The sequence below is a fragment of the Ranitomeya imitator genome, chromosome 4 (genome assembly GCF_032444005.1).
Source record: "Ranitomeya imitator isolate aRanImi1 chromosome 4, aRanImi1.pri, whole genome shotgun sequence".
Classification (NCBI taxonomy): domain Eukaryota; kingdom Metazoa; phylum Chordata; class Amphibia; order Anura; family Dendrobatidae; genus Ranitomeya; species Ranitomeya imitator.
In genome coordinates, this window is record NC_091285.1 from 512,449,410 (window position 1) to 512,476,732 (window position 27,323).

Below are 27,323 nucleotides of genomic sequence, written 5' to 3' on the forward strand. Positions count from 1 at the left end.
CCTGCTGCTCTGCATAGCTAAGTTCTTCTTTGCTATTTGTTTGCTATTTTTTCTGTCCAGCTTGTCTAATTTGTTGCTGGAAGCTCTGGGACGCAAAGGGTGTACCTCCGTGCCGTTAGTTCGGTACGGAGGGTCTTTTTGCCCCCTTTGCGTGGTTTTCTTTAGGGTTTTGTGTAGACCGCAAAGTTACCTTTTCTATCCTCGATCTGTTAAGAAAGTCGGGCCTCACTTTGCTGAATCTATTTCATCTCTACGTTTGTCTTTTCATCTTAACTCACAGTCATTATATGTGGGGGGCTGCCTTTTCCTTTGGGGTATTTCTCTGAGGCAAGGTAGGCTTATTTTCTATCTTCAGGCTAGTTAGTTTCTCAGGCTGTGCCGAGTTGCATAGGCAGAGTTAGGCGCAATCCACGGCTGCCTCTAGTGTTGTTTGGAGAGGATTAGGGATTGCGGTCTGCAGAGTTCCCACGTCTCAGAGCTCGTTCTATGATTTTGGGTTATTGTCAGATCACTGTATGTGCTCTGACCGCTATGTCCATTGTAGTACTGAATTGCCTTTCATAACAAGGGACATGCTGGAACTCTGATTGACAAAATGAAGAAATAATGGGTTATTGTTGCCAGAACCTCTAAAATTGATTCCATCTTGAAGAGACATGCTGGAAAAGGGGCAATTGTGGATCAAGCCACTCAGCACCCATTTAATGATTGAGCTCTTGCTGGAGCTGAAACCCTTTCTTGTGGACATGGCCAACCCTCAGGTAACACTACATGAAGGTCAATGGACACAGGTGGCTGGATTGAAAGAATTTCTTAGTCACCCATCAACAGTGACTAAAAAATTAGAATCTGAAGGTTTAACTCCCAGAATTTCCATAAAGGAGTAGAAGAACTTGCTGTTTTACTTGTCCCAAAGCGGAGGTTTAGTCGCAGATGGTATTGCTTCTTCAATGAAATCGAGACACTGCTATTAGAAAATAAAATACTTCTGGCAGCTGTTTATGTGGACCCAAGTCATTGTATATTGGTGGAAGATCAACAGCAGTTAGGATGAGTGGGCTACATGACTGCCAAGAGCAAGAGGACTTGGTTCTTGCCAGTGCTACTGCTACCATATCTTCAACCTCATCAGATGAGGAGTTTAATTTTGAAAAGTATTTGGACAACATGGATCAATTACTGCATTTTTGTATCACTACTATAAGTAACATGAGCAATGACACTAAGAAAACATTACCTAACAAATGTTCATACAATTATTCTATTTCAGAGGATTTGTTGTGAAGATTGGAATAATACAGTGAAAACAAGTTACAAAATTGATGCCATGGAAAATAATTATCAAGAAAAAAAAATCATGAACAGCATAAGACATGTTTATAACAAAGGAGGACAGTTATAAATAATTAAAATGGACTATTTTTTTTTCTCATGGGCCTAAGAACTTAAAAAGCAGGTAGTCAAGAACCGCTCCTGCCAGCAATTCTGTCGTTTCTGGCGATGTCACGTCAAGAAAGCAGCTGCTTCTCTTCCACTCTGTTGACGTTACTGCTGATAAACTGATTGACAGCCAGCTCCCCGCTGCCTAACTACAGGGAGTTGTCTGTCTATCAACATGATGTTGACAGCCACATGCCATAGACAGAGCAATCCAAAAGAAGAAGAGCTGCTCTGCGGACAGGAGGTCAAATGAGGCAGCAGAATTGGTCCGTGACTGCTCTGAGCTGGAGCCGGCCAAGACTGGCAGATTTTTTGCAATTACCTGCCTGTCCGTTCTTCGCCTCATGAGAAAAAAATAAAATAAGCCTGGATCACCCCTTTAATGTGCCAATACGTCTTTTAACTGACCTGAGATATAAGAGAATAGCCTCCCCTTACAGGTGACAATCCAGCAGCTGCCAGCTGTCAACTATAGCTGACAACTTGCTGTATCAGCGACGATCAGTGTTTGCACCGTCCAACTCTGTTTAACCCCTTAGATGCTGCTGTCAATAGTGACTACATCATTATAAATGGTTAGCAGAGTGTGGGGGCTTCCTATTTAACCAAATTGGTGCCCTCAGATCTTGATTTTGTGGTCCTGATGTTTGCCATGGCAATCCATGACCAAATAGCGGCCTTAGAGTCTGATTGCTGTAGTAATCTGTTCAGAAGTTAGTGATATTTATGTGGTAAAAATGCACATTTTCATTCCTATCATGCCACTTTGCATTAATTCCTGTAAAGCACCTGAAGGGTTAATAAACTACCTAACAGCAGTTTTCAATATGTCATGGGGTGCTGTTTTTAAAATGGTATCACGTTTGGGGGTTTCCCAATATATGAGACCCCTAAAGTCACTTCAAACATGGATAAGTCCCTAAAAAAATAAATTTTGTAAATTTACCTGAAAAAATGAAAAATTGCTGCTACAATTTTAATCCTCCTAAAATGCTAACAAAATAAAATAACATTTTACAAATGGTGCTGATGTAAAGCAGACATGTGGGAAATGTTATTTATTAATGTTTTGCTGTGGTATGGCCATCTGGGTTAAAGGGATAATCATTCAAAGTTTGAAATTTGCTAATTTTAAACATTTTTCTGAAATTTTTGATATTTTTTATGAATAAACACAAAACATATTGACCTAAATTTACCATGATCACAAAGTATAATGTGTCACGAAAAAACAATCTCAAAATCACTGGGATTTATTGAAGCGTTGCAGAGTCATTACCATATAAAGTGACACTGGTCAGATTTCAAAAATTTGGCTCCGTCACTAAGGGGTTAAAAAACTATTACAAAGAAATGCAAAACTATCAAACATTTTACCTTTGTGCTAGGGCGGTTTTTAGTCGATCATTTTCAGTTTTCAGCTCCACATCAGGAGGGGGACCATGGTAAGCTTTTTCATCATCTGTCCCATTCACACTGGATGCTCGAGTAGATGAAGGAGTTTCCCGTCCCGATTCCTAGTACATGAACAGTTACATGGAAAAGTCACTCAAAGTACTTTACATGAACTAGAAGACAGATACAGATTAGAAAAGCATATCCCCCTACTAGTTCGTTATCACCTTACTTTTTTCAACAGAAATATCCAGTTATGCACTTTTACTAATTGTTTAAAATGCCTTTACAGCCATTTGTATTCATATAATTATTGCTTAAAGTGACTCTATCCTGGGGCCAAAAAGTGATCAGTTTACATTTCTCATTTATAGTAGCCCCAACTTTTGCCATCCATTCGCTTTCCCTACTCAGATCACCGTTCATCCCAGCCCCCATGATTCCAAGATGACTATCACAATCACATCGGGAGTGGAGTGGTAAGTCTAAAGGTACCGTCACATTTAGCAACGCTGCAGCGATATAGACAACGATGCCAATCGCTGCAGCGTCACTGTTTGGTCGCTGGAGAGCTGTCGCACAGACAGCTCTCCAGCGACCAACGATGCCGAAGTCCCCAGGTAACCAGGGTAAACATCGGGTTACTAAGCGCAGGGCCGCACTTAGTAACCCGATGTTTACCCTGGTTACCAGTGTAAATGTAAAAAAAACTAACAGTACATACTCACATTCCGGTGTCTGTCACGTCCCCCGCGTCAGCTTCCCTGCACTGTGTCAGCGCTGGCCGGCTGTAAAGCAGAGCACAGCGGTGACGTCACCACTGTGCTCTGCTTTACGGCCGGCGCTGACAGTCAGTGCGGGGAAGCTGACGCCGGGGGACGTGACAGACACCGGAATGTGAGTATGTACTGTTTGTTTATTTTAACTTTTACAATGGTAACCAGGGTAAACATCGGGTTACTAAGCGCGGCCCTGCGCTTAGTAACCCGATATTTACCCTGGTTACCAGTGAACACATCGCTGGATCGGCCGATCCAGCGATGACAGCGGGTGATCAGCGACCAAAAAAAAAGGTCCTGATCATTCCCCACGACCAACGATCTCCCAGCAGGGGCCTGATCGTTGGTCGCTGTCACGCATAACGATTTCGTTAACGATATCGTTGCTACGTCACAAAAAGCAACGATATCGTTAACGAAATTGTTATGTGTGAAGGTACCTTAAACAACACTTCTCCTTTCCCTTCCTATCACACACAACTGGAAAGATGTGATTTAGAGGTACCACTGCACTTATGCTAGAGGTCATCTTTCAATCAGGCGCAATGTTGATCTGAGTAGAGGTGGCAGCGGGAATTGAAGCAGGGTACCAGGTAGACTGACTTTTTAAACCCAGGCTGGAGAGCTACAAAGTACACTTATTTGGAAGTACTAACAGTGTGTTGATATATGCAGAAAGTGCATTATCCTATATTGTCCTTTAATATTTCATACTGCCTGATAAAACTGGTAATGGTAATTTATTTTTATTTATATATCTTCTTATTTCTCTATTTTTAGGTCTAAATAAGTTTATTCAATTAATATTTGCCCTTAAAAAAACACTAATTCACTACAGAATCCATAGACACACCAAGTACCGTATTTGTATTCCGTCTGATATATAACTATTTTCTCCTGCAGTCTCTGCATAGGAAATCCCCATGATAGCCTCAGTGAACACACAGTGGCTTCTGCATTGAGGAACACAGCACTTGACATAAGCAATGTGTTCATGGGGTTTTAGCCACTTGAAACTTATTTCAGTTCTCGGTCACTGTGCAGAACTGGGTTGAGAGTGTGATCTTCCAAATCATGGAGCATGAATGATTAACATCAAATATCACTGTAGAGCCTAGGGCGCACACTGACAGCTTGGGGTCCCTATGAAAGAAATATATCTGGACCCCCACCCTGCTCAGCATGCCACTTATGATGAGGGGAATCTGGCCATAGGATCCCTGGGGCCTTGGATTCTGGGCAACAGACCAGATTGCCCTCATCACCGCCGTGGACTGACCACCGGGACCCACAGCAATCCTGAGAACAGGACTGCAGCTCAACCATGAATGGGCTGGAGGGGCCCATGCATGACGTCTGCTCTATTCATTGTCTATGGAACTGATCTAGCCAAGCGCAGAGCTCAGCAGCTCTATAGATAATGGAGAGCAGAGGCCGAGCATGCACAACTCTACTCCATTTAAGACAAGACTGCAGACCCCTGTTCTCAGAATCTCTGCATGGTGGCTCAGTGGTTAGCGCTGGAGTCCTGGGTTCAAATACCACCAAGGACAACATCTGCAAGGAGTTTGTATGTTCTCCCCGTGTTTGTGTGGGTTTCCTCCGGGTTCTCCAGTTTCCTCCCACAATCCAAAGATATACTGACAGGGAATTTAGATTGTGAGCCCCATCGGGGACAGCGATGATAATGTGTGCAAATTGTAAAGCGCTGTGGAATATGTCAGCGCTATATAAAAATAAAGATTATTATCTCGTGGGGGAGGGCAGAGGTTCGATACAATGGATCAGCGATAACTTGATTATTTGGTGAATAATCCTTTAAAGAGCCTGGTTGATTTTCCTATTCTTTACAATTCATACATGAACCAAAAACCAATATGCACACATGCAAAAAAAACTTCCTTCTCACCCCCAATGGGGGGGTGGTCTTTTTTTATCATTTATCATTCTCGGGTATTCTACCAGAGGCCTGGGAGTTTGAGAGTTCTGCGCTGGATCTTAGTTGTTCCCAGCATTGTGCTTTTCTGGACAGAGTTCAGATGTTGCTCCTGGGACCTGTTGTAGACATTTTCTCAACTTAGGGGTCACTGCTCCAAGTGCTGCTATCACCACTGGAATCACTGTTGCCTTCATCTTCCGCATCTTCCACAGTTCCCCTTTGAGGGCCTGGTATTTCTTGAGCTTCTCATATTTCTTCTTTCTGATGTTGCCATCACTTGGCACTGCCACATCTATTATCATTACTGTCTTCTGATCCTTGTCTACTATCACAATGTCTGGTTGGTTAGCCAACACCTGCTTATCCATCTGGATCTTGAAGTCCCACAGGATTTTGTTAGCCCTTTCATTCTCCACCACTTTTTCTGGGGTCTCCCACCTGGACTTAGGAGGATTTAGCCCATATGCTGTGCAGATGATAATCTATACAATTCCCACTAATTGGTAGTGGCATTTGGTATGTGCTGTTCCTGCCTATATTCTGCATCCTGCCACTATGTGTTGGACTGTTTCTGAGGTTTCTTTGCATAGTATGCACATTGGGTCTTGTCTTGTGTTGTAGATTCCTGCTTCTATGGATCTGGTACTGTGTGCTTGCTCTTGAGCCACTATAACAGCTTTCTCCAGCCATTGTAGGATTTCTCCATGTCAGCCACCTTCATTATCTATTGATGGTACATCCCATGCAGCGGCTTTTCTTGCCATGGCGCTTCATGTCCCTGTTCTTCCTTCCAAACCTGTTGTTGTTGCCTTAGGCTTTCACTCAGCATCTCACCTTTTGGTGCCATTTTTCTGATGTATTCCTGGATACTTCTTATTTCATCCGTGATGGAGGCTTGGAAGCTTATCAAACCTCGACCACCCTCCTTTCTGTTGGTATACAATCTTTGGGTGCTAGACTTAGTATGGAGACCTTCATGCATTGTGAGGAGCTTTCGAGTGTTCACATCTGCAGCTTCCATCTCTTTTTTTGGCTAGCACGCTATTCCAGCAGGGTATCTGATAACTGGTAGGGCATATGTATTGATGGCGCAGATTTTATTCTTCCCATTGAGCTGGCTCTTCAGGACCTGTCTTAGGCTAGGTTCACATTGCGTTAGGGCAGTCCGTTTAACGGATAGCGCTACGGACTGCGCTAACGCAATGTCCCAAAAGGGATCGCGTTTGGCGATCCCGCTAGCGCAGACACCCGATCTGCGCTAGCGAGGAACGGACCTCGGATGCTGCAAGCAGTGTCCGCGGTCCGTCCGAAACTAATGGGACATCGCTAGCGCATGCCGAAAATGGCATGCGCTAGAGATCCGTTAGCACATTGCCGTCAATGGGTGCGCTAACGGCTCCGTTGCATGGCGTTAATTCTGACAATTTCGACATGTAACGGAGTCCGCTAGCGTTAACCCATTAACGCAATGTGAACCTAGCCTTACCCTTTGATGGTATGTGGATATTGCTGCTTTCCTTGTCTCATCAGCATGGTTATTGTATCCCTGTGGGATGCCGAGGTACTTGTAGCATGTCTGTACATCTGCTATGTGCCCTGCGGGTAATTCCACTCCATCAGTCTTGATTACCTTGCCTCTATTTTTTACAAACCAGCCGCACTTCTCCAGTCCCAAGGACATCATGATGTCTTCACTATAGATACTTGTCAGGTGGATCAGTGAATTGATGTTGTTTTTCGCATACAGCTTGATGTCATCCATGTAGAGGAGGTGGCTGATGGTGCTACCACTCTTGAACTTGCATCCATAGCCAGAATCAGTAATTATCTGACTGAGGGGGTTTAAGCCTAAGCAGAACAGCAATGGTGACAGTGCACCACCTTGGTATATGCCGCATTTGATGGTCACTTGTGCTAGTTGTCTTGAGTTGACTTCCAAAGTTGTTCTCCATAGCCCATTGAGTTTCTGAGGAAGGTTCTTAATTTCCTGTTGACATTGTAGAGAGCCAAGTATTCACAGATCCATGTGTGTGGCATTGAGTCACAGACTTTCCTGTATGCAAACTGCCTCTTCAGAGAGAAAGAGGACTTGAACTCTATATAGCACCACCTGTTGGAAGTAGCGATCCCACAAGTCACAATTAACCCTTTAATGAGTCTTGCGATATGACTTGGGATAAAAGCCAAATCAGAATCTCAATTTGCAGACATGGTGTTTCGGGCTATTGGCTTTAATCAGTGCAAAGTATGAAATCTGATTTGGCTAGGTTTTATCCTAAATCATATTGCAAGACTCGTTAAAGGGTTGATTGTGACTTGTAGGATCCCTACTTTCAACAGGTGACGCTACAGAGTTCAAGTCTTCTCTCTCTCTGAAGAGGCAATTTGCATATAAAATTTCCCAGAGGAGCATTGCATGTTGAATAAGCCTCCTTACCTTGACAAGTCAGAGCTAGTATGTCACTCTACACAAGGAGAAGCCTTACCCCTTATAACCCAGTCCAGAGCCTCTCACCGAGTCAAATCAGAACTCATACTTTGCACTGACAAGGGCCAATAGCCCAAAACACTGTGTCATCAAATTGAGATTCTGATTTGGCTTTTATCCCAAGTCATATTGCAAGACTCGTTAAAGGGTTGATTGTGACTTGTAGGATCACTACTTCTAACAGGTGGCCCTATATAGAGTTCAAGTCCTCTTTCTCTCTGAAGAGGCAATTTGCAAATAAAATTTCCCAGAGCAGCATTGCACGGCGAATAAGCCTCCTTACCATGACAAGCCAGAGCTGGTATATCACTCTCCACAAGGAGAAGTCTTACTCTTTAGGCTTTCCTGTAGTCAATCCAGGCTGTGCTGAGATTGGTCTGTCTGGATCTGGAGTCTTGAGCGACTGCTCTATCTACTAGGAGCTGGTGCTTAGAGCCTCAGGTGTTGGTCCCAATGCCTTTCTAAGCTGGATTCATGTACTGGTTCATATGGTCTATGATGCTTGACAGGAGTTTCCATGTTGTTATAATGCAGGTTATTGGGCAGTAGTTGGATGTAACTGTTCCTTTATGAGGATCCTTCATTATCAGCATTGTTCTTCCTTGTGTTAGCCAAGCTGGTGGTGGCCTGCTTCTAGCAGTTGGTTCATCTGCTTTGCCATGTATTCATGTACCGCTGTTAATTTCTTTAGCCAGTAGGTGTGGATCATGTCTGGGCCAGTTGCTGTCCAGGTCTTCATGTTCTTGACCTGTTGTTGGATATCTGCTTCTGTAATGGTGACTGGTTGTTGCTCTAGTTGATTGCTGTGTTTCATTCTCAGATCTTGCAGCCACATTGCACTGGTGTTGTGTGTTTTTGCCTTCTCCCATATGTTCCTCCCGTAATGTTCAGTTTCTGCTATTGGTGGAGTTGCTGCCTTTGTGCTGTTACTCTGTAGTTGGGAGTACACCTTGGATGGTTCTTTGGAGAACAGGGCATTTATCTTCTTGGCCTCAGCTTCTCTAGTGTATTTCCCTAGTTTTGCAGCGAGTGCTGTGAGCCTTTGTTTAGCAGTCTCTAAAGCTTCAATTGGGGTCAGGTCTTTGTACTTGTCCAGCTTGGTCTTATTCTTGATCTCTACACCCTTCTGTATTTCGGTTAGTTGGCTGACTTCCCTTCGTGTCACTTTGATCTTGGTCTCCAATCTTCTTTTCCAAGGGGAGCACATACTTCTGTTGTTCTTGCTGGTTGTACAGCCAAGCATTTCCATGATTGCTGAGGCAGTAGCATAGTCTAGTTTATTAGTTTGAGTTATGGTGGTGGTAGGTATTAATGCAAGTGCTCTATTGGCATCTTCTAGCATACTGTCTGGTGGTGTTTCTTTTCTGAGCCTTGGCAATCGATTTCTGGTATAGATGGTATTTAGTTTATCTAAGATCTCCTGTTTCAGATCAGCTGCAGTGCTCTCTAGTGGCAGGATTGGATCAGGATTTTCAGGGGGTTGCACATGCTGTTCTTCCAGGTCTTCATGTGGAGTGGATCTGCAGTGCAGTTGATCCATCTCAAGTTGTGATAATAGCTTTCTCTTTATGACATTGAAACGTTGGGTGACTAGTTGTTTCTCAGTCAGTGGACATGCAGGTCTTGTATCTTGTATGAGCCCCATATATTGTATTCATCCAGAGTTTCCTCATACGCTTCATATATCCTCTCTCATTTGGTCTGCTGTTACAGTAGCATTTTAATCAGATCCAGGTTCTTTTGCCTTGTCCATGTATGGTTTATTCCAGTAGCCCATTTATTATCAGATTGTCCTGGTTCATCGATGTGGACCTTGTTAATCTGGGTGACCTCCGAGCTGGTATGACTCTTTGTTCATGACACAAATGTTTATTGAGGTAATATAGTAACATAGTTTTTAAGGTTGAAGGAAGACGTTAAGTCCATCTAGTTCAACCCATATCCTAACTTAACATGCCCTAACATGTTTCTCCAGAGGAAGGCAAAAAAAAATTCATGTGGCAAACAGTAAGCTCCACATAGGGGAAAAAAAAACTTCCTTTCCAACTCAACATACGGCAATCAGTTCCCTGGATCAATGCCCTATCAATGAATCTAGTGTATATAACCTGTAACATTATACTTTTCAAGAACTGCATCCAGTCCCTTCTTAAATTTTAGTAATGAATCACTCATTACAACATCATACGGCAGATAGTTCCATAGTCTCACTGCTCTTACAGTAAAGAATCCGCATCTGTTATTATGCTTAAACCTTCTTTCCTCCAGACGTAGAGGATGCCCCCTTGTACCCCCTCTTAGGTCTACGAGTAAAAAGATAATTAGAATGGTCTTTGTACTGTTCCCTCATGTATTTACCGTATATACTCGAGTATAAGCCGACCCGAGTATAAGCCGAGAGCCCTAATTATGCCACAAAAAACTGGGAAATCTTATTGACTCGAGTATAAGCCTAGGGTGGGAAATGCAGCAGCTACTGTTAAGTTAAATTTCAAAAATAAAAATAGATACCAACAAAAGTAAAATTAATTGAGATTGACATCAGTAGGTTAAATGTTTTTTAATATCCATATTGAATCAGGAGCCCCATATAATGCTCCATACAGTTCATGATGGGAACCATAAGATGCTCCATATTAAAATATGCCCCTTATAATGCAGCTTAAAAGTTTAATGATGGCCTCATAAGATGCTCCATAGAATATTATGCCCCATATAATGTTGCGCAAAGGTTGATTATGGCCCCATAAGATGCTCCATAGAATATTATGCCCCATGTAATACTGCACAAAGGTTGATGGCCCCATAAGATGTTCCATATAAAAATGTGCCACATATAATGCTGCATACAGTTCATTATGGCCCCATAAGATGCTCCATATAGAAATATGCCTCATGTAATGCTGCAGTACAAGATCATTATGGCCCCATAAGGTGCTCCATATAAAAATATGCCCCATATGCTGTATTACAATTTCACTATGGCCCCATAAGATGCTCCATATAAAAATATGCCCCATGTAATGCTGCATTACAAGATCATTATGGCCCCATAAGATGCTCCATATAAAAATATGCCCCATATGCTATATTACAATTTCATTATGGCCCCATAAGATGCTCCATATAAAGATATGTCCCATGTAATGCTGCATTACAAGATCATTATAGCCCCATAAGATGCTCCATATAAAAATATGCCCCATACGCTGTATTACAATTTCACTATGGCCCCATAAGATGCTCCATATAAAAATATGCCCCATGTAATGCTGCATTACAAGATCATTATGGCCCCATAAGATGCTCCATATTAAAATATGCCCCATATGCTGCATTACAAGATCATTATGGCTCCATATAACAATGTGCCACATATAATGCTCCATACAGTTAATTATGGTCCCATAAGATGCTCCATATAAAAATATGCCCCATATGCTGCTGCTGCAATGAAAAAAAAAAAGAAGACATACTCACCTCTCGTTGCTGCACGCTGCTCCTCAGCATCCCATCTCTCTCCAGTGATTGCTCAGGCAGAGGGCGGCGCGCACACTAATACGTCATTGCGACCTCTGACCTGAACAGTCACAGCAAGAGGACGGGAAGACGAAGCGGCGCCTGGCGGGTGGAACGCGGACAGGTGAATATGAAATACTCACCTGCTCCCAGCGCGGTCGCTGGCAGCTTCTCCCAGACAGATGGTCTCCGGCGCCAGCCGCTTCTTCCTCTGTTCAGTGGTCATTGGTACCACTCATTACAGTAATGAATATGCAGCTCCACCCCTATGGGAGTGGAGTCCATATTCCTTACTTTATTGAGCGGTACCAAGTGACCGCTGAACAGAGGAAGAAGCGGCGGGTGCCGGAGACCATGGGACATGCAGGGACAGCGCCAGGAGCAGGTGAGTATGCTACAGTCATCGCTCCCCCTCACCTGCCGACCATGACTCTAGTATAAGCCGAGAGGGGCACTTTCAGCTCCAAAAATTGGGCTGTAAATCTCGGCTTATACTCGAGTATATACGGTTTACATTATAATGAGATCACCCCTTAGCTTTCATTTTTCCAAACTAAATAACCCCAAGTATAATAACATGTCTTGGTATTGCAGACCTCCCAGTGCTCTAATAACCTTGGTCGCTCTTCTCTTCACCTGCTCTAGGTCAGCTATGTCTTTCTTAAACACCGGAGACAAGAACTGTACACAGTATTCTAAGTATTGTCGCATTAGTGACTTGTATAAAGGTAAAATGATGTTCTCCTCATGAGCATCTATGCCTCTTTTAATGCATCCCATTATTTTATTTGCCTTTGCAGCAGCTGCTTGACACTGGCCACTAAATGCGAGTTTGTCATCCATATACCCAGGTCTTTTTCAGTGACAGTTTTGCCCAGTGTTTTACAATTAAGCACATAATTATACATCTTATTTCTTCTGCCCAAGTGCATGACATAACATTTATCCCCATTAACCCCTTTCTGCCATTGGACGTAATATTCCGTCCATGTGGGGTGGGCCTTAATTCCCAAGGACGGAATATTACGTCCAGCGCGATAGGCCGCGCTCACGTACCGCCCCCGGCACATTAACCCCCGGCACACCGCGATCAAAGATGATCGCGATGTGCCGGCGGTGCAGGGAAGCATCGCGCAGGGAGGGGGCTCCCTGCGGGCTTCCCTGAGACCCCCGCAGCAACGCGATGTGATCGCGTTGCTCCGGGGGTCTCTTACCTCCTCCCTGCAGCAAGTCCCGGATCCAAGATGGCTGCGGATCCAGGTCCTGCAGGGAGGGAGGTGGCTTACCAAGTGCCTGCTCAGAGCAGGCACTTGGTAACGCTGCAGCGCTGTTTGACAGATCGGTGATCTGTCAGAGTGCTGTGCAAACTGGCAGATCACCGATCTGTATTGTCCCCCCTGGGACAAAGGAAAAAAGTTAAAAAAAAAATTTCCAAGTGTGTAAAAAAAAAAAAAAAACCTAAATAATGAAAAAAAAAATGTATTTATTTCCATTTTCCCATTAGGGTTAGGGCTAGGGTTAGAGCTAGGGTTAGGGCTAGGGTTAGGGTTAGGGCTAGGGCTAGGGTTAGGGCTAGGGCTAGGGTTAGGGTTAAGGCTAGAGTTAGGGTTGGGGCTAAAATTAGGGTTAGGGTTTGGATTACATTTGCGGTTGGGATTAGGATTAGGGGTGTGTCTGGGTTAGAGGTGTGGTTAGGGTTACCGTTGGGATTAGGGTTAGGGGTGTGTTTGGATTAGGGTTTCAGTTATAATTGTGGGGTTTCCACTGTTTAGACACATCAGGGGCTCTCCAAACGCGACATGGCGACTGATCTCAATTCCATCCAATTCTGCATTGAAAAAGTAAAACAGTGCTCCTTCCCTTCCGAGCTCTCCCGTGTGCCCAATCAGGAGTTTACCCCAACATATGGGGTATCAGCGTACTCAGGACAAATTGGACAACAACTTTTGGGGTCCAATTTCTCCTGTTACCCTTGGGAAAATACAAAACTGGGCGCTAAAAAATAATTTTTGTGGGAAAAAAAGAGATTTTTTTATTTTCACGGCTCTGCGTTATAAACTGTAGTGAAACACTTGGGGGCTCAAAGTTCTCACAACACATCTAGATAAGTTCGTGGGGGGTCTAGTTTCCAATATGGGGTCACTTGTGGGGGGTGTCTACTGTTTAGGTATATTAGGGGCTCTGCAAACACAATGTGACGCCTGCAGACCATTCCATCTAAGTCTGCATTCCAAATGGCGCTCCTTCCCTTCTGAGCCCTCCCATGCGCCCAAACGCTGGTTCCCACCCACATATGGGGTATCAACGCACTCAGGACCAATTGGACAACAACTTTTGGGGTCCAATTTCTCCTTTTACCCTCGAGAAAATACAAAACTGGGGGCTAAAAAATAATTTTGAGGGGAAATTTTTATTTTTTATTTTCACGGCTCTGCGTTAGAAACTGTAGTGAAATACTTGGGGGCTCAAAGTTCTCACAACACATCTAGATAAGTTCCTTGGGGGTCTAGTTTCCAATATGGGGTCACTTGTGGGGGGTTTCTACTGTTTAGGTACATTAGGGGCTCTGCAAACACAATGTGACGCCTGCAGACCATTCCATCTAAGTCTGCACTCCAAATGGCGCTCCTTCCCTTCCGAGCCCTCCCATGCGCCCAAACGCTGGTTCTCCCCCACATATAGGGTATCAGCGCACTCAGGACAAATTGCACAACAACTTTTGGGGTCCAATTTCTCCTGTTACCCTCGGGAAAATACAAAACTTGGGGCTAAAAAATTATTTTTGTGGGAAAAAAATTTTGTTTTATTTTTACGGCTCTGCATTATAAACTTCTGTGAAGCACTTGGTGGGTCAAAGTGCTCACCACACCTCTAGATAAGTTCCTTAGGGGGTCTACTTTCCAAAATGGTTACACTTGTGGGGGGGTTCAATGTTTAGGCACATCAGTGGCTCTCCAGACGCAACATGGCGTCCCATCTCAATTCCTGTCAATTTTGCATTGAAAGGTCAAATGGCGCTCCTTCCCTTCCGAGCTCTCCCATGCGTCCAAACAGTGGTTTACCCCCACATATTGGGTATCAGAGTACTCAGGACAAATTGTGCAACAACGTTTGGGGTCCATTTTCTCCTGTTACCCTTGGTAAAATAAAACAAATTGGAGCTGAAGTAAATTTTTTGTGAAAAAAAGTTAAAATGTTCATTTTTATTTAAACATTCCAAAAATTCCTGTGAAGCACCTGAAGGGTTAATAAACTTCTTGAATGTGGTTTTGAGAACCTTGAGGGGTGCAGTTTTTAGAATGGTGTCACACTTGGGTATTTTCTATCATATAGACCCCTCAAAATGACTTCAAATGAGATATGGTCCCTAAAATAAAATGGTGTTGTAAAAATGAGAAATTGCTCGTCAACTTTTAACCCTTATAACTCCCTAACAAAAAAAAATTTGGGTTCCAAAATTGTGCTGATGTAAAGTAGACATTTTGGAAATGTTACTTATTGAGTATTTTGTGTGACATATCTCTGTGATTTAATTGCATAAAAATTCAAAGTTGGAAAATTGCGAAATGTTCAAAATTTTCGCCATATTTCCGTTTTTTTCACAAATAAACGCAGGTAATGTCAAATAAATTTTACCACTATCATGAAGTACAATATGTCACGAGAAAACATTGTCAGAATCACCGGGATCCGTTGAAGCGTTCCAGAGTTATAACCTCATAAAGGGACAGTGGTCAGAATTGTAAAAATTGGCCCGGTCCATAACGTGCAAACCACCCTTGGGGGTAAAGGGGTTAAAGCTCATTTGCCATTTATCAGCCCAAGATTCTAGTTTACATAAATCCTCCTGTAATATAAAATTGTATTGATTACCCTGCAGAGTTTAGTGTCATCTGCAAATTTTGAAATTCTGCTCTGTATGCCCCCTACAAGGTCATTAATAAATACGTTAAAAAGAAGAGAGCCCAATACTGACCCCTGTGGTACCTACCCCACTGTTAACTGTGAACCAGTCCAAGTGTGTTCCATTGATAACCACCCTTTGTTTCCTATCCCTGAGCCAGTTCTTAGCCCATTTGCACATAATTTCCCCAATACCCATTGTTCTCATTTTATGTATGAACCGCTTTTGAAAAGTCCATATACCCCATGTCCACTGCATTTCCTTGGTCCAGGCCGGAACTTACCGTTTCAGATTAGCTTGACAGGAATGGTCCCTAGTAAACCCATGTTGATATTAGGTCATTCCTCTTCAGATACTCCAGTATAGCATCTCTTAGCATACCCTCCAGAATTTTACCGTCAGTAGAGGTTAAGCTTACTGGCCTATAATTTCCAAGTTCAGTTTTTGTCCCCTTTTTGAATATTGGCACCACATCAGTAATTTATTGTTTTTCCTCCTCCCCTTATCTCAACCCACAGGGACTCTCCCCCTCCCCTGCTTATTTATATGGTCATTTCTGAACAGACTATAGCCCTGTAAATAAACAGCCCAGTCATGGCTCTTATCCAGCCATGTCTCAGATATCCCTACCATGCCATAATTATGTTCCAAAAAAATTAATTCTAATTCCTCCATTTTGTTGGTGAGGCTCCTGGCATAAGTATACATTCACTTTATGGATCTTTCTGTACCTCTATTCTTTCTTAAATTATTAACGGTTCTAACTCCACCCCCAATTTCTTTATTTGTGCCCAAGTCACTATCTGCACTATCTTCACCTCCAATAAAATGAATACCCCTTCCCCAATCCCTAGTTTAAACACTCCTCCATCCTTCTACCCATTTTTTCCCCCAGCACAGCTGAACCCTCCCCATTGAGGTGCAGCCCGTCCCCAACGTAGAACCTGTAGCCAACTGAGAAGTCGGCCCACTTCATACACCAATTTCTGAGCCATTTATTTATCTCCCTAATCTCCCATTGCCTCTCTAGCGTGGCACATGGTACAGGCAGTATTTCAGAGAATACCACCTTGGAGGTCCTTGCTTTAAGCTTGCAGCCTAATTCCCTGAAATCGTCTTTAAGGACCTTCCACCTACCTCTAACTTTGTCATTTGTGCCAATGTGCACCATGACTGCTGAGTCCTCACCAGCCCCTCCCAGTAATCTGCCAACCGATCAGCGACGCGTTGGACTCGAGCGCCAGGTAGGCACATTGTTCGACGATCCCGGTCTTTGTGACAGACATATTGCCCTATCTGTTCCCCTAATAATTGAGTCCCCCACTACCTGTCTGGCCTGCCCTGCTCTCTTATTTCCCCTCTTACTGGAGCAGACACCCCTCCGGCTTTCAGAGAACATGTCTTGCTGCAGCAGTGCTACCCCCTCATCTACCAACTTGGCAAACTTATTGGGGTGTGCCAGATCAGGATTAGCCTCCTTGGCACTCTTCCCTCTAACCCGCCCTCTGTCACTCAGTGAGCAGCAGACTCCTTTCCATATTGCCTATGGATCTCACTGTTGACAGCTGCAGATTTAGATCCAGTACCTGGGCTTCCAAATGCACGACGTGCTCACATCTCGCACAGCAGAAAGCAGCCTCGACCGGCTGTTCAAGGATTGCATACATGTGGCAAGATGTACACTGGATGGCATTGTCAAATATGGAGCTCATTTCCTAATGGGGACTGCACCAGAAAGAAAAGTTAAGTAAAAAAAAAATGTAGAGTATTAATAAAATGCAAACAGCAATTCGGTAATTCCTCCCTTGTAAACTCCCTCCTGGACCTGTTGAAGCGTTCAGTCGCGAAACGGCCGTGGTCCACTTTTACTCCCCCTGCATGCCTCTGAACCTGCACATCCACATGTCGTTTGAAGACACCATGAAGGGTTTAATAAAGGACTGAATATTTCCTTTCAAACTGGTGAATGCCGCTGTTTTTCTTCTTTTTCATCGATCTTGGATGCGAGTTAGAGGACACTACACTACGTCATGAGGAAGATAATGGAGGAGCACACAATGTCTGAGGTAAAAGTTTCCACTGTTTGTTAGAGGACACTACACTAGCACAATGTGTGAAGTGAAATTGCCCAGTTCTGTAAAGTAATAACTCCTGTCTTATACTCCCTGAGCATGTACACATGCTTGTGCCATATTTTCACGTAAGAGAAAGATCAGACAGTGAGGCAGGAAGTTACGGTATATTGTTCATTAACTCTTCTCTCCAGCAGTAATAAAAAACCAGGCTTACAATTGGACGGCTGTTTCTAAAAGGGGAATCACCCAGCCTAATACAATCAATATCAATATAGATAATAAAATCTGCAGGATTTGGGGATCCCCCTTCTTACAGTCACGTGTTCCCTTCGTCGAGTACTCCGATGAGTTCTACATCTCACCAATAGTGTTATGAGGGGCTCAGCACCTTCGTGACGATGGCATAACCTCATATTCCAGCAGAGATAATTTTAATGGATATGCTAATTATAACTTACACCATATTTTTATTACGATTACCATTCTGCAAAACACATTGTCTGAAGCGGTTTTGTATGGCCCGGGAGAACATTCTGCAACATACATAAAAGAACAGTATGCCACAGGCCATGAAACACTTAGAAGAAACATGAAGGGAATAGCATAGATTTAATGGTGCATATTCACCAGACTTCTCATACATCTATGCATATTAATCATGATGCTTTTATACTGAATGAAAAAAAACTCCTCCATGAAAAGAACAGGGAAAACGTCATGCTGTACCAATGACATCTGCTGGGAACATTAACAATAAAACATCCCACAGAAAAAACTGAAATTCTCAAATATGAAAAGAGATCACAAGATAAATTTAACATTTAAGAACATGGAAGATATGTTAGATTCCAAATGCCTCAAGGAAGCATTCAGTTAGGGCCAGAAACATATGGGCAGTGACCGAATCTTCGTGATTTCGGCTCTGCATGCCACAATTTCTGATGTAAAATGAAACAATTGAGATGCAATTAAAATTTAGACCTTCAGCTTTAACTAAACGTGTTGAAGGAGAATATCCTGGGACACATTTAAGAATTGCAAGAATTTTTCTATAAAGCCTCCTCATTTCAGGGGCTCAAAAGTAACTGGACAAATTAACTTTACAAGAAATAAAATGTCCAAAAATTGAAAAAAATTAGGTACTGCCGCACTAACAGAACAAAAGGGAAAAGGGCCAATTAGAAATTAAGCAATATGAACATAACTATATAAAATTAGTGATAAAATAGCCTAAGGAACATACAGATTGAGAGCACTACACAGAAGCCTAAAAAACACCAGGGAGATGTAGATAGAATACAACAGTGGAGATGGACCACTAACTACTTGTATCCAAGGGATGAATATAATGACCAAATGCACATGAGTCAGAAGGCAATGGTTAATACGCTTGCTGAGATGCACTGTTGATTTAAATGATCCATCATTCCCATAAACGGCCTCACTGGGGTGCGGGGCGCTGCTCTTACTGTGCACATTCCAATGCACAGGTTTTGACTGTCCAGTCCTGTTTTGTGTACTGTCCGTGCACATGAAAATAGAATCCTCCAGATGTCTAAAGTATACCAGGGTGCCCTGGCCGGCAGTGTCCCTGGTAACCATGCAAACGGAAGAGGGGTAGCTAATACCCCGGAAAACATAATCAGGGCTGGTTTTTACGGTCCCATGTCATGTGATCTCCGTTATTCACCGAATAACGGTGATCACCAAAAAAAAATCCTATTTAAAATTAATTTCTCTCTGTTCTGTGATATGATCTAGCATATCTTCCTGGGAAAAAATGCATGCGCTCGTCAAGATCTGCAGGCCAGTACCTGGCAAAAATAGGGAGTTTTTTCTATTGGTTCCTTTTGATCACGGTGATAGACCCCATCACAGTGATCAAAATAAGAAAATGCAAAATCAAGCCGTCCTTTGTGTCACCCCCTTAGTTAGAAAAAAATTATAAAAAAATATATATTTTTAATTTTTTTTTCCATTTTTTGCAGCTACAGTTAGAGTTGTAGTTATAATTGGAGCTTTTTCAAAAGTAAAAAAAATAAAATAAAATAATGACAATATGACTGATAATGTTCAGCGCAAGTGCTCACTACTGGAGTTTGCATCGGGTGCTAGGGTATGCAAGGAGTATCGCAGATCCACGCATGTTTTTTTGAGGTGTCTAACAGCCGCAAAACATGCAAGCAGGGACTCGAGCATCCACGATACTTGGTGCAAACTGGAGTAGCGAGCACTTGTGCTCAACACCAATGACGACATATTCAATATGACAATCTAATGTTAACAAATTCGGTGTTGTACCTGTGGGTTCAAAATGCTCACTATACCCCTAGATAAAATCCTTGAGGGGTGTGGTTTCCAAAATGGGGTCACTTGTGGGGTTTTTTCACTGTTTAAACACATCAGGGGCTCTCCAAGCACGCCAAGGCATCCGCTCTCGATCCCAGCACTCCCTACATATGGAGTATAGGCGTACTCTGGAGAAATTGCACAACAAATTTTGTGGTCCATTTTCTCATGTTAGGCTAGGTTCAGATTGCGTTAGTGCAATATGTTTATCGCCTAGCGCTAGCGGATTGCGCTAATGCAATGTGATATAAAGGGGTCGCGTTAAACGTCCCCGCTCTCGCAGATCTCCGATCTGCGAGAGCAGGGAACGGACCGCGGGCACGCCTTGGATGCTGCAAGCAGTGTCCGCGGCGCACCACAAAACACCGGCACATCGCTAGCGCGTGCCGAAAATGGCACGCGCTAGTGATGCGCGTACCCATTGCTGTTAATGGGCGCGCTAACGGACGCGATGCACGGCGTTAATTTTGCCATGCAACGCTGTCCGTTAGCGCGGTCCCATTAACGCAATGGGAACCTAGCCTTACCTTTGTGAAAATGAAGTTTGAGTCTAAAGTAATTTTTTTGTGAAATAAGTTAAATGTCCATTTTTTTCCTTCTACATTGCTTCAGTTCTTATGAATCAACTGAAGTCTTAACTTCTAGAATGTGGTTTTGAACACCTTGAGAGGTGAAGATTTTAAATTGATGTCACTTTGGGGTATTTTCTGTCAGATAGGCTCCTCAAAGTCACTTCAAATGTGATGTGATCTTAAAAACACCGGATTACGTACTGGTAATGCTCTTTTATAGAGCCACGACAGCACCCACTGATAGAGGGGATCCGCCACTAGGAACAGGAAACCCTACGGAGAGATAAAAGGGGCGGTCCCCCTCGCTCCCACAGTTTGGGTTACAGAGATTGCGAGGAACCGCCCACCAGTTTTAGTAGACAATTCTTTATCATCATTTATTATAATTCAACTACGTATAACTACAAGAATCCACCACCCTTAACAGTGCTCATATGTACACTAATATATATAAATGGGAGGGAAGTGAAGGGGTGCTGTCGTGGCTCTATAAAAGAGCATTACCGGTACGTAATCCGGTGTTTTCTCTTCGCCACGACAGCACCCACTGAGAGACTTTCAGAGATAGTTATTTGGGGGGGATTATCGTATTAAGGACAGATCTACCGAAACACAAGTCAGTGGAGGCAGATAGATCTAATCTATAGTGACTATAGAAGGTAGAAGGAGAAGACCAGGTTGCGGCCTTACATATGAGTTCTATAGGAACCTCTGCTCGCTCAGCCCTGGATGATGCTATCGCCCGGGTGGAATGTGTCTTCACAGTCTCAGGTGGATTCTCCCCTTTAGATGAATAGGCCAGGTGTATCGCCTCCCGAATCCATCGGGATAGTGTGCCTTTTGTAACACCAGATCCTTTCCTTTGACCCTGGAAGGAAACAAAGAGAGCCCTGCTCTTCCTCCAGGCGCTAGTCCTATCCAGATAAGTTATTATAGCCCTTCTCACATCTAAAGTATGGTACTTCTCTTCCTCCTGGTTTGTAGGATTATTATAGAAAGAAGGAAGAAGGATCTCTTGAGATCTATGGAATTTTGTACACATTTTAGGCAGGTAGGAAGGGTCTGTTTTCAGGACAATTCTATCAGGAAATATTGACATAAAGGGAGGATCTACTGATAGCGCCTGTATGTCACCTACTCTTCTTGCCGATACTAGCGCGACAAGAAGAACGGTCTTAAGTGAAATATATTTAATGTGAGCTGAGTCTAGAGGCTCAAATGGATGACCTGTTAAGGCTTCCAGGAAATTAATATCCCAAGGAGGCATCTGGGGAATCTGAACTGGCTCTGATCTCTGGCAAGCTGAAATAAATCTAGCTATCCATCTATTACCCGCAACATTGTGACTATACAAGGCCCCTAGAGCAGAAACTTGTACCTTCAGAGTATTAACTGAAAGGCCTAGGTCACGTCCTTTTTGAAGAAATTCTAGAATAGTGGAGACGGGAATTTCACTAGACAATGCTGATGGATAGAGATCTAGAAATTTCCTCCACACTCTCACATATATGTCAGTAGTGGATCTTTTTCTACTTGTCAACAAGGTATTAATTACACTATCGGAGAAGCCTCTTAGTTTTAACAGCTGCCTCTCAAATTCCAGGCTGTCAACCTTAGTCCCTTCACATGAGGGTGGTTGAAGGGCCCCTGGGAAAGAAGATCCTGATCCTCCGGGAGGATCCACGGATCCGAGATGGACATGGCTCTGAGCAGGGAAAACCATGGTCTTTTTGGCCAAAACGGGGCAATCAGGATTATATTTGCCCAGTCCTCCCTTATCTTCCTGATTACCGTTGGTAGAAGAATCAGAGGAGGAAAAGCGTATGCTTTCTGAAATGTCCAAGGAGTCTGAAGGGCATCGAGAATATCGGGATTGTCGGCCCGGAACATTGAAGCGAATCTTTTTAGTTGTCGGTTTTGTCTTGTGGCGAAGAGATCTATCTCGGGTATACCCCATTTCATAGTTATCATTTTGAAAATGTGAGGATTTAGGACCCATTCCCCTTGGTGGAGGGTATGACGACTGAGGAAGTCTGCTCTTGAGTTGTCCACTCCTCTGACATGCAGCGCTGACAGGGACAGAAGATGTTCTTCGGCTATGGTTAGAATGTCTTCGGTTATAGACATAAGTGTTCCTGATTTTGTTCCTCCTTGATGATTGATATAGGCGACTGATGTCATGTTGTCGGACAGAATTCTGGTATGTGTCCCGTGTAGCTGCGGAAGGAATTCACATAGAGCATGATAGATAGCTTTTAGCTCTCTTATATTAGAAGAGTCGTCTGACTCCGTGACTGACCATAATCCTTGGACTAAATGATCTTTTAAATGTGCGCCCCAGCCAGTAGGACTGGCATCAGTATATATTATATTTGAGGGTTTAACTACCCAGGGGACTCCACTGACCAGGTTTTTTGGTTCTAGCCACCATATCAGAGATTGGATTACTTTATTAGAAAGGGAAATTTTAATATTTAAATGACCATGAGATTTTTCTTCTTCATGTAAAATTGCATACTGCAAATGCCTCGAATGAAATTGGGCCCATGGAACCGCTGGGATACATGACGTGAAGGAGCCAAGAAGGGACATGCCTTCTCTCAAAGAAATTAGGGGTTTATCTATTACCGACTGAACTTTATTCCTAACCGTTATTTGTTTAGTTTCCGGAAGGAAACATTTCTGGCTTGTAGAATCTAATATAATTCCCAGAAAAATTTGCCGAGTTGTTGGGATAAGTCTAGATTTTTCCCAGTTTATTATCCAACCCAATCTTTGCAGAGATGCTATCATATCACACAACCGTTGTTGACATTGCGAGGGAGAATTTCCTACTACTAAGATGTCATCTAAGTAGGGAATTACGAGAGTGTCTTTTAGTCTTAGATATGACATTATCTCCGCCATTAGTTTAGTGAATACTCTTGGGGCTATAGATAGCCCAAAAGGCATTGCAGTATACTGAAAGTGTCGGACACACCCATTCAATACAATCGCTACATGGAGATATTGTTGATGCTCTGCATAAATAGGTAGATGGTAATACGCATCTTTAAGGTCGAGAACTGTCATAAAGCAATAGGGAAACAGGAGTTTAATGGTGGACCGGATAGACTCCATCTTAAAAGGTTTGATTTTCTAGGTAGATGTTTAATTTTTTAAGATTAATAATAGTTCTGAATGTTCCATCTGGTTTAGGGATTAAAAATAACGGGGAATAGAATCCTTTTCCCTCCTGTAGGAATGGAACCTCCACCAAGACTCCCTTAGCTAGGAGATTCATTACCTCCTGCTCCAATGCCTCTTGTTGTAATTGAGACTTTAATGAAGTCAATAGAAATGAGTCCGGAGGGACTCGGGAAAATTTTAATTGTAACCCAGAGGTGATAAGGTTATTTGCCCAAATATTTGCTGTTATGGCCCGCCATTGATTAGCGAAGGAGGACAATCTGCCTCCCACAGGTAGATCTGTCCTAACGGGGTTTTTCTTCAAACTTGAAAGGGCGCTTCCCAAAGAACGCACCCCTTTGTTTTGTATCTCTTGTGGCCCAGCGATCCTGGTTCTTAAACTCCTTCCTTTTATTAAATGCGGGCTTTCGGAACGCTCTCCTATAAAATGGAAGGTAATTATTACTATTTGGAAAGCCTTTCTTCCTTTCCCCTGCTTTAGTTAAGATCTCATCCAGTTTGGTACCAAACAGGTACTCACCCTGACATGGGAGGCTGCATAACTTAGACTTGGTCTGAGGGTCACCCTTCCAGCCCTTAAGCCATAGGGCCCTACGAGCTGCATTGGTTAATCCTGCCGACTTGGCTGCCAGGCGTATAGAGTCGGCAGATGAGTCCGCTAGAAAGGCTGTGGCACCTCTAATTAGGGGTATGGAGGACAATAATTTTTCTCGAGAGAGACCTCCTTTCAGCCCTTCTTCCAAGTCACTCAGCCAAACAAGCATGGATCTTGCGGTGCATGTGGCTGAGATTTCCGGTTTAAAAGCCCCTGCAGAAGTCTCCCATGCTCTTTTAAGAAGTGAATCGGCTTTGCGATCTAGAGGATCTTGCAATGAGCCTGAATCCTCTACAGGCAGTAAGGATCTCTTTGATGTAGACGCCACAGCTGCGTCTACTTTTGGGGCTTTTGACCATGTTGCTAATTCTTCATCATTAAAGGGGTAGCGTCTTTTTGAGGATGGTGGTAACCCTCTCTGCCCCTGGCTTTCCCACTCTTTTTTGATCAAACTCTTTACTGCCGTTATTACCGGAAAAGAGGGTCTCTTCTTTTCGGATAGGCCGGCAAACATAATGTCTTGCTGTGTTTTAGGGACTTTAAGATCTTCTATGCCCATGGTATTGCAAACTGATCTCACCAGATTGTCAATGCTGTCTGTGGGGAAGCACGTATCCTGATCCTCATCTGAGGATACCTCCTGCTGCGATCTATCTGAGTTTGCTTCCTCTAACCTGCTTCCTGTAACCTGATCGGATACAGGTGAAACGTATCCTTTTTTCTCCTTAATACGTGGCTCTCTGTCAACGCTTTGTAGGGCTCGTAATTCTTCCCTGATCATGGCCCTTATATCCTCTGATTTGACTGAGGCTTCCTCACGTAACGTTGATTTTATACATGAATCACATAGCCTTTTAGTGTAACTATCCGGAAATGGCTGGATACATAACGCACACTGCTTGTGTTTCGCTTTTTCCTTCCTTTTTGCCTATTATAAAGGGAGAGGGACAATAATCAGACTAGTGGGGTAGATGCACACTCACCCAGAAGCTGACCGATCAGGTACCGGCTGAGGAGGAGACACCGATGCAGGTGGCTTCCTTTTGGACGATCCGCTCTGCCTAGAGCGGCTGCTGCTGCTGGCATGGCTGCGAGGGGTGATGGTGGTAACTTCTAGAGAAGGTACCGCAGGCTCCCTTGCAGAATCCATTCTGGACGCCGGGATGCAGCGCCGGCGTCCTTTTCACATGGGGGCCGCCATGTTCTTCCTGTTGAACCCCGAAGTGCTAACCACTTCCGGGTCGCGGCCATATTGTGTACTCCGGCGCTGTTACCCGGCTTCAGCGCCGGCGTCGTCTCACTCCTCCGCACCCCGGAAGCTTACCAGCACTTCCGGGGGCATGCACTGGGCTCCACACCGCACAAGCGTCCGCTGAGGACGGCACGACGCTACCACCCGGTGCTTGCCCCGCAGACCGCCGGACATCTGCCGCGAACCGACCCCCACGACCCGGTCTCGCGACGTCTGCCAGCAGAGGGGGGAAAACTGAATCAGCACCCCCGACGCTGCATCCAGTCCTGGAGCCCTTGCCGTCCTCACAGGTAAACTGCGCAAGCGGCGTCCAGGCTGGGAATCCTCTTCTCCGTGGATCTTCCCGTAGGAACAGGAAACCAAACTGTGGGAGCGAGGGGGACCGCCCCTTTTATCTCTCCGTAGGGTTTCCTGTTCCTAGGGGCGGATCCCCTCTCTCAGTGGGTGCTGTCGTGGCGAAGAGAAAAAATGGTTTTGTAAATGTTGTTGAAAAATGAGAAATCTCTGATCAATGTTTAGCCCTGCTAACTTCTTTAAAAAAAAATCATGTTTGCAAAATTGTTCTGATGTAAAGTAGACATGAGGGAAAAGTTATTTATTAAGCATTTTGTGTGACAAAACTCGCTGGTTTAGGGACGCAAAAATTTAAACTTTCAAAGTTGCAAATTCTTCTACATTTTTGCCAAATTGCCACTTTTTTCATATATAAACGCAAGTCATATCTAAGAAATTTTACCACAATCATGAAGTACAATATGTCATGAAAAAACAGTCTCAGAATCAGTGGGATACGTTGAAGAGTTCCAGCGCTGTAACCTTATAAAAGGTGAAACTGGTCAGAATTGTAAAATTTGGCTTGGTCACTAAGATGTTAAAATGGCTCTTTTGAGACAGTTTTCTTTTACCTACAGCGGAACAATTTGAATATTTCCTAATGAGAAACTAACATCTTCCTACCATCCTGCGGATTCTTGGGATTCAGTCAATATCCTAGCAAGACTGTCTTCATAATGAAAAGACACCTACACAATTTTGAAATTAAGGCTCTTCTGATTAAAAACTTATGGGATTATGTAAATGAAGTGAATATGACCATTTATTTTTCCCCCATGATTCTGCTGAAAGTGTTTTGCTTTTATGTAAATATACAGTATGTTTTATTGTTACCTAAGGCTTTGGTTAATGTATTTTCAGATAGATTTCTGGTCTGGCCACTCAGAAGGGCATAAGGAATACATAGGGTTTAGTTAGTCCATGGAGACAAGACTGCAAGGTCATGTGTCAAAGAGTGGTACTGATATAAAATGGGTGTCAGTTACATGCCAGAAGAGATTATATGATGTGATAACCTGCACACATATCTGCTTACTGGGGTGCAAGAAGTAACGTAACTGACTCCAGTGAAAGAAATGGGGAAGACCAGGATAGAAGACGCATGCTCCTGGAAAAGGGAGTTTAAATTATCAAGTGACTCCTCCTGGGGCCACATCATCCTCCTCCTCAACATCTTTTTTTAGAGAAGAAATCAGGGTATACCATACCATCTGAGAGAATGGCTAGGGACACCCCGCTACTGGCCAAGGCGAGTGATAATAAAAGAATCATTAATCTCTCATTCTATTCCCTGTCTGACTTGGATAAATCTGTTCTCAATGCCTCCATTGTCTGACAATACCAGTGTGGATATTTGTACTAAACTAGTCACAGTTGACCTCAAATGAGTACCACAAGACAAAGAGCTAACGCTAATTTATCTGCCTGTGAAAGAAAAGCTTTAGATGGTTTATCAGTGAAGACAGATTTATTCTTTAAAGCATCCGACAAGAG

At 43.5% G+C, this 27,323-nt stretch overlaps 1 protein-coding gene across 1 annotated transcript in view; it reads right to left on the bottom strand.

The window, feature by feature from the left end:
• The window catches only part of HOMER2 (homer scaffold protein 2), a 428,576-nt gene that overhangs the window by 118,674 nt on the left and 282,579 nt on the right, over nt 1–27,323 (bottom strand). Inside the window, exon 5 of the mRNA XM_069766085.1 lies at nt 2,818–2,957. Within this exon, the coding sequence (XP_069622186.1) occupies nt 2,818–2,957 (140 nt within the window). The remainder of the gene's footprint in view (nt 1–2,817; nt 2,958–27,323) is intronic.